The 20,055-nt window shown below is 34.8% G+C and overlaps 1 protein-coding gene across 1 annotated transcript in view; it reads left to right on the top strand.

The window, feature by feature from the left end:
• The first annotated feature begins 1,283 nt into the window (after window positions 1–1,283).
• LOC143229680 (UPF0415 protein C7orf25 homolog) overlaps window positions 1,284–20,055 on the top strand; it is a 32,842-nt gene continuing 14,070 nt past the window's right edge. Inside the window, exons 1-3 of the mRNA XM_076462368.1 lie at window positions 1,284–1,597; window positions 3,374–3,596; window positions 18,263–18,919. Coding sequence (XP_076318483.1) covers window positions 1,463–1,597; window positions 3,374–3,596; window positions 18,263–18,919 — 1,015 coding nt within the window. The 5' untranslated portion in view covers window positions 1,284–1,462. The remainder of the gene's footprint in view (window positions 1,598–3,373; window positions 3,597–18,262; window positions 18,920–20,055) is intronic.

The raw sequence follows: 20,055 nt of genomic DNA, 5'->3' as shown, positions 1-20,055 counted from the left end.
CGTACCATAAAATATCATCCAATGACTTGAAAAGCAAAAGTCTTAATGCTCTTTCAACTGAGTTTTCACGTGCAATTGCAAAAACTGTACGAATGATCATTCCATCCATTCTAACTTCATGATAAGCAGGTTTGATCTTGGCTACATTGATCAAGAGACCAAAGGAATAGAAACACCAAGAACGAAATCAAAGACCTTTTTTACCACATGCTATATAAAAATTTAACTTGAGTTTCAATGAAAAATCTCATCAACACTATTTTAGCGTTTATGCTTGCCCCATATAAAAGTAAGTAAAATTTAGAGTTTGTACGTTATGTAATAGAAGTAATCCTTGCCTTCTTATATATAAGCTAGATATTGATTTTGTAATTTATGGAACACTTTATCACTCTACCTTCTTTGAAAAAGATTAGCTGAAATATACAAAGATATTAAAGATGTATGTTAACTTATGTTGACCTTTCAAAAAAAAAAAAAGAGAAGAGAGAGAGAGAGAGAAAGAAACATTAGGTGAAATTTCAGGTTACAAAATTTCTCCGAAAGGGTGCCAAAGGCCAAATGGAGGGACCACCTGTTTTAATTACTCGCAACCTTATACAGTAGTTCGTCTATCAGCCCGTCAGAAGGCACTGAAATGACATCACATAACATAACATTTAGGAAAAAAAAAAAACTATTATACCATTTCGGCTGTTCCACCGTTTAAACTAAAATAAAACTATTAACAAATAAATTTTAAAAAATCTTAAAGCTATCCTTCATCATCCATATAATTACCAAGTTTTCACTTAAACTCATTTAAACTTACTGCCTTTACAACATCCAAAAGCAACTCATTCCAAAAGCCAACCACCCTGTTAAAAAATAAACTGTCTTAGCTGAAGATAACTATTATCTTGCCAAAATGTATATTTTGTCCCCAATTCCTACTATCGTCATTTTTATTTGATTTTCCAAAACTTTTGGTACAACTGATGTAAGACTTATGATGTAAGACTATAATTATTGGGACAATTTTTATCACTTTTTTTGAAAAGAAGAGTTACATTAGCTTACTTCCAATTCTTTGGTACCTGTCCACTATTCAAAAAGTGGTACTAAGCGGCTCACATATCCAATATTTAATCAATATGCAATCAAAAATATTTGTTGCTCTTAATTTTGGTTTTATCCACTTTTAAAATAGAACACTCCTGGGGACTCTGCATAAATATATCTAGTATATCTTCTAATTGTGTTTCTAAACTTCAAAGTTAAATTTGACGTATAAATTCTTAGCTACTAGAGGGCCTTTAAATGGGAAACAAAACTATAAAAAAAAAAAAAAAAAGGCTAAACTACCACGTAATGAATCAAATTTTGATAATAGTAAAAGGTGTGAGTAGTGGTATTAGAAACGTGCCTTCTTATATAAAATGTTAAGTTAGGACCAAACTGTTATGACGTCGTGACTGCTAAAATGTGTGATTTAAGTCTAAATGCACAGCTGTTAGAGGCCAATAACCTACTTGAAGCAGTTTCTGCGATCCCCGATAAGAAAGGAGGAGCGAAACTAAGGAGAAAAATCAAAGCAGAATTGAGTTTTTTAAAACGTGTAAGGTTTAAACGCATTATTTTTTAAAGTTTTTATCGTGCAAATTTTATCACAACACACATTTTTTAGGTTTTCATTGGTGCAACAAGAGATAATGTTGTTAGCATAAAAATTAATGCATAGTGCCTATTAATATAATTCATGCTTATAAACTCGTAAATTTTTACTTATAACAGTTGTATTAAATTATTGTGAAGGTTGAGAACATGATAATGACGTATTACTAAAGTATATGCACATCATTACATAACTGTGATTGTTTGTCTTTCCAAGTATCTGTGCCTGTATTAAAATATGAAGGCCTTGTGACATAGCAAACAAAGAGAAAGTTTAAGAGACTTAATTCTTGGCATATTCAAATTTTTCTTGTCCCAGATGGTTTTTCGACTTTTATCAGTCTTTACTTTCTTGTGTATCTTTTGTGTAGGATGAAATGTTACTTGTTAGGAATGTTGTTTTTTTGTATTGATAACAGTATTGAAATATTAGCTATGTATATTTTAAAATTTGCATTAAGAACCTTAATAAGCAGAAAAAAAAGTATTTTGTATATTATCTTGTGTAGGCTAAGTTTGGTGATATTATAATCATTTAAGTTTGATATGAAACAAAAATTCAAATGTATATCTGATTTGATCAGCTGCTGCTGTATCTTATGAAAGCTCAGCATATTATATTTTAATTTTTGCCACCAAATAGTATTCCTGTCAATGGATGATACTATATATGCATCTTAAATAACAGGTATTTCATTATCTAAACCTTCAGGTGCTTTCTACCAGTTTTTACAGTCTCTGTAGAGAACTTGCTCTTTCTTTTTGATATAAATATGGTCATCAGCCCTATAATTTGTAAAGATGATCAGCAAGAGATCTTGAAACTGAAAATTTGACAGAGGGGGAGTGCATCTTTAGTGGGTTTGACAAATTTATTGATATCTCAGGCTCACAGCAAATAAATGAGTTTCAAACTTTAGATTTTATATTATAATTATTTACTTTGTGTTTCCAGTTAGTTGGATTTTGTTACCTTTAGTTACTTTACAACTTTTCACAAAAATGTCCAACTAACACTACTGAATTGTTTTTGATGAAAATAAACATTACTTTTGGCATTGATAGTAGAGAAATATTGGACATAATTATTTAAGAATACTCTTGGGTACAGATTAACAGAATTCTAGTGGTTGAATTTGATTTTATGTGAACATAACTACATGATCAAGCATGTGAATACTTTAACTGCAACTTTAATCTTTGTTGTTCAAAGGAACAAACTTAATTTCCCTTATTAGACTTAGAAGAAAATAGAAATACCACAAGTATAAAAGTAATCATTGTTTTGTACAGAACAATATTCCAGGTGGAAATGAGCAAATAATTATTTATTTTGAATCCACAAAATACCAGTTTGACATCTTTATGTTTACAACATATTTATTTGAATAAAGAACAGCATTTTTTATAATGCATTTTGCCAAGGTATATATTTTTTTTTTCTAAATTTAAGAAAAATGTCAGTTTTCTTCGTTTTACAAAGAGTATTCACCTTAGTGGATATAAGAAGTGTGGATGAAATAAAATTTATTTAAGAACAGTTGTTTTTGGAGAGAAATGAAAGAACCATCAGTATTTAAGAATTTATAAAAAATTTATATAGAGAGGGAACCTTGTAATTTTGTGGGTGATAGTATGTATTGTTTGTTATTTTCATGATGAACAAGCGAGCATGTGACCTTTATGGATGTTAATGGATTATTATATGTAATTATTATAGGTTACAAAACAGGAACAGCTGAGAAGCACCAACTTACCTTACCTAGCTGCTTTGTTTAATTGTTCCATGACTGTAGAAGACTTGGTTGACATATTGAAGCCATTTTCTTATATCAATCAAAACAACAAACAAAAAATTGTTGTTGATGTTGTTGCTGGTTGTGGTGAAACATGGATGAAAGTTGTAGCTCGTAAACCACAGTCATTATTTATGACTTGTTTAGGTAATATGTGAAATACAACTATTTGAGTTTTTTGTTTTATTTTACTTAGTACTGGTGTGTATAGCAATTGATATATAAACTAACCTATGTGAAACTATAACATAAAACTTCTTGTAGTTATTAAGCTCGGTAAGTTTTCTTGTTGGCAGCTTGGTCATTTAATATAATAGCAATGTCTAGCAGTAAGTAACTTTTATAGAACTATAATATATCAAGATTTTTGTTCAAGTAAGATTTAATTTTTACTTCCTAGAAGGATTCATATTTTCTAGATTTGGGAAGTTAGTAATATTTGCTAATAAGTTAATTGGCAGCCCCATTATCCATTAATCAGTATCTTGGTAAGTACAAGAAAACAGTAAAATGGTTTTAGGTGATGCCTGCTAGTTGCCCAAACTAATCAGTTCTAAAAGAAGAAGGTGAAAACAAAAGTTTGCAACATTTACTGTCATGCAGTTCCTTTCCAGCTCCCCTCGGTGTGGATTCCTGTACGTGGTGAGGGGACCTCCCAGGGAAGGTTCTGTTCTATCTGGTTACCTTCTCTGAGATCTAAACATTCACCCACGTGTTTGCCGTGCATGGTGACCCGTGAAGGGGAGGAGCGGATCCTGGTGGTTGAGGGGTCCAACTCTAACACACCACTTTGGCCTCGAATTCCTGTAGACGGGCGGCCTTTGGGTGGCCCCCCTTGGGTCAATCGGCTGGTTTACTTGGGCTAGAGTCAACCAAGTACCAGTGTTGGAAGTTCTCAATGGGTGTTGTGGACATTGTGCCTGATGCTGGTGTTTGGGTATAGTGCTCATGAAACCTTGGCGTTGCTGCATTGTCCTTGCATGACTTTGTAGTGCGTCCCCTTGTATGGCTCCATGGTGGGTGGGGTCAGTGGGTACCAAAATTTTTTCCTTTTCCTATGAATCCTCCAAAAAATTTAAATAAAATTGTAAAAAAACAGTCAATGGGTAAGCGACCACATCTTGAATACTCGGAACAGCAATCTTCAACATCAGTAACACACGTATCTCATTTTCTTATATTACATTCTCTTTCCGAAAAACCTTTAGGGAAAATGTCCCCTTTTTTATTCAAAAGGGACTAGAGGGACTTGCTGGCTCTCCAAAGTCAGTAAAGAAACTTCGATCTGGTGACATATTGGTTGAAACATCCACATCCCAACACAGTGAACTTCTCTTGAATTCAAAGGCAATTGGGGATATACCTATTGAGGTTACACCCCATGCTACCTTGAATTCTTCACGAGGAGTTATTGTTGAAAGGGATTTGAAGAACGTTCCCAAGTCAGAGATTCTCGCTGGTCTCTCCACTCAAGGAGTTTCTGCAGTGAGGTGAATCTCCACTTGCAAAGATGGAGTTACACTGCCAACAAATACCCTCGTTTTAACATTTACTTCACCACGTGCACCTGCCACCATCAAGGCAAGTTATCTCATTTGCAGGGTTTGGCCATACATACCAAACCCTCTTCGATGTTTCCAATGTCAGAGATTCGGCCACTCAAAGACATCTTGTCGTGGATCCCTGACGTGCTCGTTGTGGAGGCAAGGACCACGATGCCTATGACTGTGACATGAACCCACATTGCGTAAACTGGAATGGTTCTCACCCCTCTTACTTTCATTCTTGCCCAAAATGGTTGGAGGAAAAAGAGGTGCAGCGTTTGAAAACGACACATAACATTAGTTATCCTGAGGCTCGGAAATTGCTGTCCACAACTCCATCTCGGACATATGCTGTTGCACTTCATTCCACAACTACAGTGGGAGTGAAGACAGATCTCTCTGTGCCTCCAAGAGAATCATTTTCAAAACAAATGAAAAGCCTTTTGACCTTCGTGGTTAAAAAGGTTGATGAATCGACTTCCACACCCATCTCTGTTCCTCCCATACCTTCCAACAAACCTCAAGATCCATGTCCTTCAGTTTCAAATACAGGAATTTCTTCTGATACATCTTTTTCTCCCACCACAAGAAACAAAACAATTATTTGTTCGCGTCCTCAGTCACTGGATTCCCCTTCCAATAACAAAAACCTGCCCACCCGACCCAGAGCAGGATCCATGGAGGTTGATAGACCTCCTCCGACTAAAGACAGTAAAGAAAAAGACGTGGTCGTAAACCGAAGGGTTCTCCAGCCACTTCACCTACCTGTTCTTAAAAATGGCCACCTTGATACAATGGAACTGTCGAGGTTTACGTTCTAATCTGGATGATATCAAAACGCTGATTGCTTCCTACCATCCTGTTTGTCTTTCTTTACAAGAAACATTTCTCAAAACTGCTGATACTGTCTCCATTCGGCAGTTTTCTCTGTACAGAAATGACAGGTTGTGTGATGGTCGAGTACATGGAGGGGTGGCACTGTTGGTTGATCAACACGTGCCCACCCTGTCTTTGTCACTCAAAACACCCTTGGAGGCTGTAGCCATTCGTGTTTCCTTGGGTCATACCATCACTGTTTGTTCTCTGTACCTGTCCCCTGGAGAGACATATGATCAATCAGATCTTGATGCTCTCGTTGAACAGTTGCCATCTCCATTTCTAATCCTAAGGGATTTTAATGGACATCATCCCCTCTGGGGAAGTGCTATTATTGATGGGAGGTGCCGATCTGTAGAGCGGATGCTCTCTGATCACAATCTTTCTCTTTTCAATACTGGTTCTTCCACTTACTTTCATGCACCTAGTCAGTCCTTTACCGCTATTGATCTCTCAGTTTGCTCCCCTTCATTATTCTCCCATTTTCATGGAGGGTTGACAGTAATCCACTAGGCAGTGATCATTTTCCCATCCTTTGAGAGAGACTGGCCGTGGTCGATGCCACCCTACCCGCGTGCCCCGGTGGAAGCTGGATCAGGCAGACTGGTCCACTTTCACTGCTGTCGCAGAACTTGATCCTGCCATCGTAAATCAGCCATCAATAGACGACTGTGTAGCAGCGATAACTGACTGTATTACACATGCAGCTGCTCAGTGTATTCCTAAAACCTCGACACGTTTTCCACGATATCCTTGTCCGTGGTGGAATCCTGCTTGGCACTTAGCATGGAAGGCTCAAAAGCAGGCCTGGGATACTTTTCGTAGATATCCCACACTTTCAAACCGGGTTGCTTTCCAACGGGCCCGTGCACATGCTAGGTGGGTAAGACGTCAAAGCCAGAAGGAATCTTGGATTAAGTTCACAACCAGCATATCTTCTACCACCAGTTCCAAGATCATATGGGACAGGATTCGAAAGGTTAATGGGCACTACAATTCTGTCTCCCTCTCGATCTTATTCTCTGATGGTCAGGAGGTGACTGATGTTCGGAACATCGCTAACACTCTAGGTGAAAGATTTTGCTGGGTATCTAGCACTTCTGCTTGTTCCTCCACCTTCCTGGCCATCAAGACTCGGGCTGAGCGATCACCTCTTTCCTTTCGAACTGACTGTTTCTTTGACTATAATTATCCCTTTACCCTGGTGGCACTAAAAATGGCCCTTCATCGGTCTGCCAGTACGTCTGTTGGACCTGATGATATTCATTATGACATGCTGCACCAACTATCTCCTGCTTCTCTTGATGTCCTTCTGATTGTTTTCAACCGGATCTGGCAGGAGAATGTTTTTCCTGATGCCTGGTGCCAGGCTATTATTTTACCTTTCTCTAAGCCAGGGAAAGATCCCAAGATTCCTTCAAACTACCGTCCAATTGCTTTGACAGAGTTGTCTCTGTAAGACATTAGATAGGATGGTTAATGCTCATCTTGTTTGGTTCCTTGAATCAAACAACCTCCTCTCACCCACCCAGTGTGGGTTCCGTCGACAGCACTCCACCACAGACCACCTAATTCATCTTGAAACATCTATCAGAGAAGCCTTTCTCAACTGCCAACATCTTGTATCAATATTCTTTGACATAGAGAAGGCTTACGACACAACATGGAGGTATGGCATTTTGCGAGACCTCCATACATATGGGTTATGTGGCCATCTACCCATGTTTATTAAAAATTTTTTAATGGACAGGAGATTCCAAGTTCGTGTGGGTTCAACACTTTCCCATCCTTTTGTACAGGAACTTGGAGTCCCTCAAGGCTGTGTATTGAGTGTTACACTCTTCAGTATAAAGATAAATGCCATCACTGAACAACTCCCTCTCACTGTTGCGAATGGGCTGTATGTCGACAACTTTCACATCTCATGTCAGTCGTCAAACATGAGATATATTGAGCGGCAACTACAAACTGCCCTCAATTGTGTACGGAAGTGGACTCTGGCGAATGGCTTTAATTTCTCTCTCTCCAAAACTGTATGCATGCACTTTTGCCATCAACGGGGTATTCACCCTGATCCTGAACTTCATATCGGTGAAGTTTTGCTGCTAGTGGTCCCAGAGACCAAGTTCTTGGGGCTTATCTTTGATCGTAAACTGACCTTTATACCACACTTAAGGCAGCTTCGGGTCAAATGCACAAGAGCACTGAACATCCTCCATGCTCTCTCTTCTACCAGTTGGGGGGCAGATCGCTGTTCAATGTTAAAGGTATATCGTGCTCTTATTAGATCGAAACTCGATTATGGATCAATGGTCTATGGTTCTGCCAGACCCTTGGCCTTAAAGATGCTGGACCCCATTCATCACCAAGGACTTTTGACTCTGCACTGGGGCTTTCCGTACCTCTCCAGTTCAAAGTATATACATTGAATCTCATGAACCTTCTCTACACCTTTGCCGTTTGCAACTATCTTTACAATATACTTCGAAACTTCATTCCTTACCAAAGCATCCCACCTGGAAATGTGTTTTCCTTCCTCGGTGGGCAGTACTTTTTCAGAACAGACCATCTGTCATTGCTCCGTTTAGCCTTCACATCCGGGTGCAATTGGATGAATTGGGTCTGTCCTTGGATAACATTGCAGATTCCACAGGTCGGCCCATCCCACCATGGCTTATTACAGCCCCCAAATGTGACCTTTCTTTCAGTCACCTAAAAAAGGCAGATACTCCAGATTGGAAGTACTGTTTTTTATTCAATGAATATCTTTCAAACAATCATTCAGTTCCCATTTATACAGATGGTTCCAAATCAGGTAATTCAGTGGGCTCTGCTATGGTTTGCTATGGGTCAGTAGTTGCGCGCAGAATCCCTTCTACAGCTTCTGTGTTCACTGCTGAACTGTATGCCATATCTCTTGCCCTGGATCATATTGCAGCTGAGCAGTACTCCAACTGCACTATTTATGCTGATTTGCTTAGTTCTATACTTGCCTTGGAATCGCTACACGTTAGCTCACATCCTATTCTCGCTGATATTCGAAACTGACTGGCCCATTTCTCATTAGCAGCTACTTCAATCCAGTTTTTCTGGATACCAGGCCATGTTTGTATTCGTGGGAACGAGCTTGCAGACATGGCAGCTAAATATGTCTGCTTCAGCACCATCACTCCTATGCCTATTCCGTACATGGACTATGGTGTTGTCTTCAAGGCTCGGCTCCGTGCCAGCTGGCAGTCCACTTGGAGTGAGCAACGCGACAAAAAACTTTTTCAAATCAAACCCAAAATTGGACTTTGGCCATCTAGCTTCCATAAAGTTCGAAGGAGGAAGTTGTTCTAACTAGACTACGCATTGGTCACAGTTTTTTAACTCATCATTTTCTTTTATCTGGAACTGATGCACCAATGTGTAGTTTGTGTAACACTCAACTCACTATCAGCCACGTTTTACTTTCTTGCCATCGTTAAAATTCTCAACGATGGCAATATTTTAAACATATTTTTTCCCAGGGTCAGTCTGTAACATTGGACAGAGTTATTGGTGATGGTGACTCTGTCCACCTTGATAATGTTTTTAATTTTTTAATGCCCATTAATTTTTTTAATCTCATTTAAGTGTTGCATATTTATTCATTACACCATTTTAATTGTGGTTCATTTTTTACAGTTTTAATCTCTCTCATTCAATTTGACATTGGACAATGGCCAGAACATTAAATAACTCGACACCAGGACTGGAAAGGCCAACTTCAAGTGACTAACGCTACTGTTTGAACTATCCGTTTGAACTACTCGTTAGTCGTCCTGCCGAGTTGTTATTATACTTTTGCTGCATATCATTTCACACTTTTACTACTCTACTTTTTAGTACTGGCCATATTGACTCACAACCTGGCAACCAGGACTGGAAACACCAACTTCAGGTGACTGACGGTGGTTTTTATACTTGCCTGTTAGTCTTCCTGGCGGGTTATGATCATTACCATTCTGCTACAGGTAGTCCTTTACAACTTTGTTGACTGGATGTCAACATTGGTTTTTACGCCATTTTCTGTTTTAATTGTCGTTTTGCTTTTATCTTCAATTACTTTTACAAATTTTACTCCATTTACTTGACTTTTATCTTTTTACTGGACATTTGGCTACTCATTATTATGATTTTGCGGAGTGTCTTTTAAAACTTTTATTCTTTTACATTTTGATAATAGCTGCTATGACACATAACCCGGAACCAGGACTGGAAAGGCCAACTTCAGGTGATTGATGGTGGTTCTTGAACTTACCTGTTAGTCTTCCTGGCGGGTTATGATCATTACCATTTTGCTAGAGTAAATATTTTACAACTTTGAAGACTGGATGTCACCATTGGTTTTTACACCATTTTCTGTTTTAATTGCTGTTTTGTTTTTACCTTCATTTACTTTTACAAATTTTACTCCATTTACTTGACTTTATCTTTTTACTGGACATTTGGCTACTCATTGTTACAATTTTGCTATGTATCTTTTAAAACTTCTATTCTTTTACATTTTGATACTGGTTGCTATGACACATAACCCGGAACCAGGACTGGAAAGACCAACTTCAGGTGATTGACGATGGTTCTTGAACTTACCTGTTAGTCTTCCTGGCGGGTTATGATCATTACCTTTTTGCTAGAGTAAATACCTTACAACTTCTTATACTCTGCATTCTATCTTAACATTGTAGACTAGGTGTCAACATTGGTTTTATACTTTTTTGTTTTATCTTCATTTCCATTTATGTCTATTACTACATTTATTTATTTTTTTATTATTTTTTTTACATTTTTACCGAATGTCTGGCACAGATAGCCTTGCTGCTTTGTGCCATAAAACATTAAATCAATCAATCAATCAACCTTTCCAGCTAGGCAATAGTTCAAGAAGAAATACACACCAACCAATGGAGACAGTGCTGCCATACAATTGTATTACATCTCGTGAGTAGTACAAAATTAATGACAGTTGCATATGACCTCAGTATTTTGCCATAACAATGGTAGTATGAGCAAATTTAGTAGCAATTGAAGTTGAATCTGAGATGATCCAGTTATGAAGGCTAAAACTGGGCAAAGTATAGATAGCCCACGAAGTAGCTTTGTGCTTAGCAAACAAAACATTATAACAATAATTTGATTACTCTCACAGTTTAAATAAATCAGAAATAATAATAATAATTTAAATTATAATTTTGTTTAGTTGGTTTTTAATTCAAATTATTCAAGTAAATGAAAGACTACTGTTATGATTTTTCAATTATCAGTTAATCATAATTAGTGTTTTTGACTATTCTGACAATACAAGTTGCATATTGGAATAACTGATTAGTTAAATGTAATTAATAATTAATGAAGCAGATAATTAATTTAGTTATTTTTACTAATAACCCAGTTCTAATATTTTCCTGGCTTTATGAAATGGTTTACTTTTAAGATTTTTTTCTGTTAAAATATTTAGTGTTCTAAGTTTATTAAGAAAAATTGCCTCTGGAAACTAATCACTGTGAAAAGTTTTTATCAGTATAAAATTAGTAGAAAATTATATCTGAAGTTTTTTTTTCAGTTGGTAAACATAATAATTATTTAAAGTTTCTAAAGATGTTTTAATATTCATGTCAGGCTGTGTTATTTAGAAATGAAATTTAATCTTTTTTTGGTTTTATCATAATTTCTGGTTAATAACAAAGAGTAAAGTGTGCAAGTGTTCACTTTAGTAATTTAAGCCAATTAAAAGCTAAGTTTTAAGTGTTAAAGGGCTAAGGTGAAATGGAGGAGCAGCCACAGACGTGCAAAGAGGGGAGATTACAGGGAAATTTTACCTAGACCCAGCCACCTGGGATAATTTACATGAACCAGTTGAATTCTTCAAAACTAAGGCATTGCTAACACTATTATGCATTTCCTATGTTAAACCTTATGAAAATTTGAACTAAATGGATCTTCAGTATGTTTTTATATATATTTGTATTCAAAATTTGAATTTACAATGTATCAAAATAAAAACAATATCAACAATAATTTTATTTCTTCTACGTGGAAGAAACAAGAGCGACAAATTTCTGTTTCTCCAAACTTCTTATATAAAGGTTTTTATTTTGTTTTTTATAAAATTCTAGAATATTTTCAGTAAGTTATTATGGAAAAAGAAGATAATTTAGAACCAAATTTACAAACTGTTTCATTCTTGTTCTTTAAGATAAAATATTGGGTCATTCCATGTCAAATCATCCAGATTTTGGAAACTTTTCCAGGTGAACCCTAAGAATGCCTTGAAAAAATTCACATATGCTCATCTACCCATATAATGGAAAATTACCAAAGATTAGATCAATATCTCTAATAGTTTCAGATTTACAGCCCTGTAAAATTTAATTTTTTATTTTTGGCAAATTCATTTTTGGGCAACTTTGGGTGCTTAAAGCTGCAAGAGTAATGGTGGTAGAAGGCTGAAATTTGCTACACTGACTGAATTTATCCCACATAATTCAAAAATGGCCTCAAACCAAGTTTATCTCACTTGGGATTTTCATAGTGAGGCTGTAAAATCACCTGAAAACCCAAAATCATACAAAACATTGGTTTATTTAATAAGCCATAGCTCCAAGACTTAATATGATACAAAGCTGATTTTTTTTTCAAATTTCCTATAACATATCAGTTAATAAATCAGAAACTGTTGTAATTAAAATTCTAGATCTGTAAAAGAATGTAGTTGCATGCAACTTTTTATGATTTAGCTAAAAATAGCCCTACTACAGGCCACAGTTTGACCATGTCACAGTGTTATTCAATCTTTTCAGGTTTTTACCATATATTATTACATCTCTGAATATGATCTCCAAAAAAAAATTAGGATGGTGTTCAACCTACTTTTTAAGTTATAATTTGTTAAAGTATCCTCTGACCATACATTGTTTACTTAAAAAAACTTCAATTCAGGTGTGTTAGTGTGTGCAAATATATCCATACAATTTTGAAATAAGTTATGAATCCCATTGAAATATTCTAATCAGCTTTTACCATATATTCTTACATCTCTGAACATGATGTTCAAAAATATCAAAGTTGTGAAAAATAATAAATTAACAGGCAGCCTAAATAAAATTGATTTATTTGAATTACATATTTCTAAAAACAAATTGTTGTTTGGGAATGTTGAGATCTTATTTCTGCAGTCAGTGTAGGAAACCATGGTCCTATTGATTGCTTCAATATTACTCAATGTGTTACACAAAAATTCACTTCTGATATGTACCATTGGGCAAAGGACAACATTCAGGCCATTGATTTCTTTCTTGTCAATGAGGAATCAGTCCTGCAGAATTGTGTAAAGTTTGATCTACTTGAGCGCTTTGAAAAATGCAAAACTGTGGCAGGTATTAGGTCACATCATAGCTTTATTCCTGACTCTACCAACAAATTGTATATGAGAAGGTGATGATGTGTACACAGTTGTAACTGTTGGTAGTAGCAGTGAAAGTGATGCTGCAGCAGCTCAAATAGGGTCTAATGATAGCAATGAGAATTATCAGCCAGGGAAATATGTGGCATGCATATTCGATCATGAATGGTATGTGGGAAACATAAAAGATAGATCAGATGAACATTCTGATGTGTTGGTGTCATTTATGAAGACATCAAGAAATGAACTGTTCTCATGGTCTACAAGGTCACGTAAAGATGAAAGCTGGATTTCTTTCCAACATATTTTTTGTCTAACAAGTGCACCTACCATGCAAGGCAGTAGTGCTCACCACTATGTTCTAAGTCAAAGTGGTCTCAACATAATGAAACTCAAATTTCAGAAATTTATTTAAGCTGTCTGAACAAAGCAATGTTTATTTGATGTTGTTAAGTCTAATTTATTGCCAAAGCAGTTTTTGAAACATATCATTGTCATGATTATTTCAGTTTGATGTGATTATAATTTTTCTCAGTTATCCCCTGTTGTAGCACTGTACTTTTTGTGTCTGATTTACCTTTGTATTTATTATATTATAAATCTTAAACTCAGCCATATCTGCTGGTTAGAATATTTTGGTGGGATTCATAAAGTTCTGACAGTTATTTTTCTAAATTGTATGGATATATTTGCACATAGTAACACACCTAAATTGAAGGATTTTTTGTCAAGTAAAAAACATATGGTCAGAGGATACTTTAAAAAAATTTTACTCAAAAAAAATGTTGAACACCTGATTTTTTTTGTAGATATTCAGAGATGTAAGAATATATGGTAAAAAATTGAAAAGGCTGAATAACTGGTGACATGGTCAAACTGTGGCCTGAAGTAGGGCTATTTTTAGCTAAATCATAAAAAGTTGCATGCAGCTGAATGTTTTTACAGGAGATCTAATACACATTTAATTACAATAATTGCTGATTTATCAACTGATGTTATAGGAAATTTGAAAAAAAAAGTTCAGCTTTGTATCATATTAAGTCTTAGAGCTGTAGCTTATTAAATAAACCAATGTTTTGTACAATTTTGGGTTTTCAGGTGATTTTACAGCCTCACTATGCAAATCCTAAGAGAGGTAAACTTGGTTTGAGACCATTTTTGAATTGTGTGGGATAAATTCAGTCAGTGTAGCAAATTTCAGCCTTCTACCACCATTACTCTTGCAGCTTTAAGCAGCAAAAGTTGCCCAAAAATAAATTTGCTAAAAATAAAAAAAATAAAACAGGGCTCTAAATCAAACTATTAGAGATATTGATCTAATCTTTGGCAATATTTCCTTATATGGGTAGATGAGTACGTGAATTTTTTCAAGGCATTCTGTGGGGTCACCTGCAGCCCCCTGGATGATTTGACATTGAATGACCCTATTCGATAATACATAATAAATTTGCAAAGATTATTGAATTAAAATATTTGAAAACTGTTATATAATTATAGGATAAAATTAATGACTTATTGCAGATGAGTGAAAATAACTTGGACCTTTAACATTCTAATTCTTTGATATTCAATTACAACAGCTTTTCCCATACTTCTAATTTATCTACTTCTTAGTGATTATGTGATGGCATTGAGTATGAATATTTGTTTTGAAATTATACTTGAAGGTATAGCAAAATATGCTGTTCTCTCTGCTGTAAATGAAATAAACCATGTGATAATTTCAATAAGTAAACTGATACTAAGGTTTGCAATTTTAATTTTTCTTAATTATGTATTTGCATGATTTTCAAATGAGATTTTTTTTTCACATATGAAAATACTGGTAAAAGAAATGCATGCAAGGGCTTATATCAATCTCTAACTTTCAGACTCTACATTGATAAAATGAAATAATGGGAAAAGTGGTCTTTTGAAGCAGAAAAGAAGGATGAAATGTCAAACTTACCCAAAATGACTTCAGCTTTTAAATTCAAATGCATATCAATTATGACATATGAGAATAGGTCTAGCTGCAGTAATTTAAATACACAATAAGAATGTCCTTTGCCTACAAACCAACCTTAAAAACTACCTGATACCAACCTGGAAGGTGCTGAATATGACTAAGGTCCAGTACCATCAATGGATATTCCTTTTCTCCAAAAAAATGAAAATACTTTTTATTTTAGAAAGGAAAATTACTACATTCATATTAAAAAATATTTTGAATTTGACTTGGGGCCATGGTTTGTCACTTGGCCATTAGAAATTTACCTTTTGGTGGGACAACTGGAAAAGCTCAATGTCCTACCTAATGGAAACTTTATTGGGTAAGTAGAGCTGCTAGCAAAGTTCAGTGCAAAAATGAAATATCTTCCAAAATGAATTCAGCATAAGGGAATAAATGACCACAATCTTTTCAGTAAAACTATACAGAATGAATTTGTCAAACTTGTTGTGAATCAAGATGTACAACAGGTTGTTAAACTTTGCTCTGCTGGATACTTTGGTGCTGTAATGAACTGTACTCCTGATATTTGTCATCGGGAACAATTATTAATAAATTTGTATATTGTTACCTAGTGTATCACGTGATCCATGTATTTCTGAACATTTCATCAGATTTATTACCATTGATGACTCCAATGGAAAAGAATTGCTAGAAGCTTTTTTTGCTCTCATATACAGAAGTTGAACATTGGTATTAATAATTGCAGAGGCTACTTTCTGAAAAGTTCTTGGACATCAATAACAAAGCAATGTATATGCCTTGTGCAAGGTACGTACACTAAAGCTGCTGATATTGCATTCTCAAAAGTCAACAGTGTGTGCCTAGAGATTTTTTTTGCATTTGGGAAAATCCTTCTGCCATTTTCAGTAGCTTAGTGTAGTGTTGAGCAATTTTGAAGGATCATGTGGCTGGTTTAACTTTTAAACATTTAGCAGATGCACATTGGAAAAGTAGAATTGAGGGTGTAAAAGTTTTGCCATACTATCTGCAATGTTCTGAATACACTGTCAAGAAAGATAGAGGTTGAGCCTGAGGTACATCAAGTTTGAACAATGACATTCTTTCATGAAGTTCATCATTTATGTAGTCATTTGAAATGTTGTCTTATGCCAAGTCAACAGAATGAGCAAGCTGTTTCAGAGCTATGAAACATCCATTGACAATCTCATAAAAATAGAGGCAGGTATCTGATTGTAAAAGTAGAGAATGGTTGGATAATGCTATTCCTGAATGGGAGTACTGATTGATAAAGCTTTTTTTCCCCCACTTAATGAGGTTGCTCTAAGTAGTATAACCAAGCAATTTTCTCTGTTATATGAACAGTATGATGATGGCTTTATATCAGAACACTACAAGCTAGTTGTGTGAGGATTACAAACAAAAATGAGGAACTCTGACTTGTATCTAGAAGTATCATGCAGTTAATGCACTACCACAATGTTTGTTTACTAGTTCAGACTCTTAATTATATCTTTAAAGAAAATTTTGTAAATTTGTATATCAACTTTACTACTACTTTTTTTCTTACTGTTGACAGTGCCTGCAGCACTTGCTTTGGATGAAATAATTTTTTCTTGTTTAAATGATTTAAGAAAAAAATCACTTGGATTCTACTATAACCTAGGTGTATGATTTTTCTCATTTTTCCATCAACCAGGACATTGTGAGATGGGTGCCATATGGCAGTCTTATCAATGATTTTGCAACCTTTGTTGCACAAAGCACACTTATGGAGCTGTATATTGTGAAGGAATAAGTGTTTCATTCGTGTTCTAATAAAATATTTATTTGAGGGAGAGATGGTTTTTCATCTGTTAATATGTTCAAATATTAAGCTAGAACTTCTTGTTTAGCAGATTGTGGTCTAAAACATACATGCAGGAGTAACTCTCAGTGGTTGAAGACCATTTGTGAGGTTTTTGGACTGTTGATGAAAGGATTAGTTATACTTGTTTTAGTAATATTAATAATCTCTTTGCAACCTCTGTGTGGAAATTTTTATCTTTTCTACATAATCTGTGAACAGTTGCACATTCATAATACTGGAGTTGTGGATGCTCATTCATCTACATTATCCAAGTGACTTACATATTGATTGTAGAGCTGGTTGACTACTTGATTAAACCTTTCATGTATGAGTATAGATTTATATTGAATAGCATTACATCAAATAATTGATGAATTATGAATGAAATTATTGTGATGAAAACAAGTCACTAGTATTTCTGAGTATTAATATCTACAATTAATTCAGTGTCTATTATTTTAAATGTTGTCATTAAGAGTTTTTTTTATTTTCAACTAATTCAGGTTTGTTCAGCTTAACTTATTAATGAAAATAATTCACTAATTAAAATGAGGGTTTCTGATTACTATTTTTGACTATATCACCTATCCAGGTCAATGAAATGTTGCCATTATGTTTAAGTATAAAGCCACACAATGAGCCTGCTGCAAGTACTAAAACCTCTCTAGTATTCTTTAGAAGATTTATTCTAGCCATTTCATTAGAATATTCCATACTTACTACCCAGCTCTTAATGACTACATTGTCTATTACAACAGAAAATACTTTTGATGGTTCTGTCTCAGTGATGCTGTTCCAAAATTGACGTGTGGTGTAATATGCGTCATAATTATTGTATTGACATATTTTCAAAGGTTACCATAAATTATTTTCTTGCTAATGTTACCTTGGCCATGAGATACCACACTAACACAAGAGGTTTCCTTGATTGAGATGAAACACTGCTCTTCTGTTGGACTTCATTTTCTATATACCTGGTAAGTATTTCTTGCTAACTACTTTCAGACTGGATACAGCTTATGAAAGTTGTTTTGTACATGCTCTGTTGGGATTTTCAGTAATATTAACAATGCACTACCTGATAATGTGGTATACTTTAGCATTTTTAATTATTGGCACATTACATATATATAATCTAAATTTTTTTTTTTACACTGGTCTGTCTAGGTGCTAGTGGATATGGGAAAAAGTCCATTGTTGATCAATCAAAAGAACTTGTGGCTGCAGCAGAACAGAACTTGTGGATGTACAAGTCTCCACAGGTGCAGCTCTGGATGGCTAGTGGGGTTACCAAATCCTTGAAGAAGATTTTGGAAGATGAAGGAGTGAAAGTCTTGGGAGAAGAGGTTGATGATGACACAGCTTCCTTTTGTTTTTTAAATCCACAAGACACCTCTTATTCAGAGCTGAATATGTTGACAGAGAAAGATAATATTAGCCAAAATCCTAAATCATGTTTTTCAGAAACAGATGTTGGTAATGTTGTGGAAGCCAAAGAGAAATGTGAATGTGAAGTAAATGAAATAATTTATACTAGTGAACCAACAAGTACTAATGAATTCATTAGTGCAGAAGCAACTTCAGAAGGGCTTTCTCTGTATGTTAGTGTTGCAGATGAAACTGTAGGTAATGCACTTTGTGCTTCAAAATTAAATGACTTGTATGCTAATACCTTAAACCTGGACATTTCTACAATGCTTGCATATGTCTCTAACTTGACTAATGGAAGAGCTTACTATAAATTTCAAGAATTAATTCTCACAGATCAAGCAAAGAGGGAGCAATTACATCCTGTGAAGCCTCAGCTAGATAACTTATTTAAAGGTAATTATTCTGAATGGTGCAAAAACTTTATTTTTTGATGTTGTCTTTAATGAATATTGTTTGTTTTTTTTTGTTAATGTTGATATAGTGTGAAAACTTAGCAATAGATGAACAACATACATATCTACAAGAATTATGTAATTTTATTCTCATCCATCCATTGATTTGTTGTTAACCCTACATGTTCTCTAACAGTGTAATAATACTATGATAGTTGATTAGTTTGCACAGTATAACCAATATGTGTTAACACATTATTAAGCATAATTTGCTATGTGGTACTTGGAGTGTAGTGTTCAGTATCTATGGTGTAACATTAATACATGTTCTGTGTCAAATGCTCCTGAAAATTGTTAGATCTGTAACAGTTTTATAGGATGTATGCTCTTGGTACTAGAAGTAAGGTAGTGATTGTTTTCCACTCTGTGAGTTTACTCTAAACAGATATCGGTAGTCTGTATTCTTATATTATGCAGGTTTTGTTTTTCTTGCTTATGTTATCTATTAACTTTTAGATCATTTGGATGATATAGGTTGCCAAACAGCTCATTGTGTGGCCAGAATTTATATCTTTTTTGGACATTTACAATAAGTTAATGTGATTTACAAACCAGTAACATGTCAAATAGATTATTTTGGTCTATGCAAGTTATTAATGTGTATAGGTATACAGAATGAAACTATATTTATACTTTACTTTTTAGTGCCAATTACTAGCAATTTCTATATATACACATTTTTTTTTTACTGTTATATTTAGGACCTAGACTGACATTAATAGGAGTGAAATGTAGGTTTTTTAATTCCTGTCAGAAAGCCTAGATATAAGTCTTGCCAATATTTTTTAAGGCTTAGTATTAGACTTTTTAGAGGATTTTGGTATCACAAAATCTCTTCTTGCACTTAAAAATGTTGACAACTATTCCTTGATAGCACATATAGAAAAGTCATTTTCATTGTTTTATTATGAATGCTTTGCTTGAAACATTTAAATGTATGTTTCATATGCAAAGTGCTGAGTTGAGTTATAGTAATAGTTTTACTTTGGCCATATTAGATCTTTCAAAAGTAGGGAATGTAAGCCTTTATTCTGCTTTTCTTGTCTAAATTAATAAATTTTTAGTGAGTATTTGTTA

The sequence above is a fragment of the Tachypleus tridentatus genome, chromosome 10, assembly GCF_004210375.1.
Source record: "Tachypleus tridentatus isolate NWPU-2018 chromosome 10, ASM421037v1, whole genome shotgun sequence".
NCBI lineage: Eukaryota > Metazoa > Arthropoda > Merostomata > Xiphosura > Limulidae > Tachypleus > Tachypleus tridentatus.
This window is presented reverse-complemented; position numbering and strand designations above follow the sequence as displayed.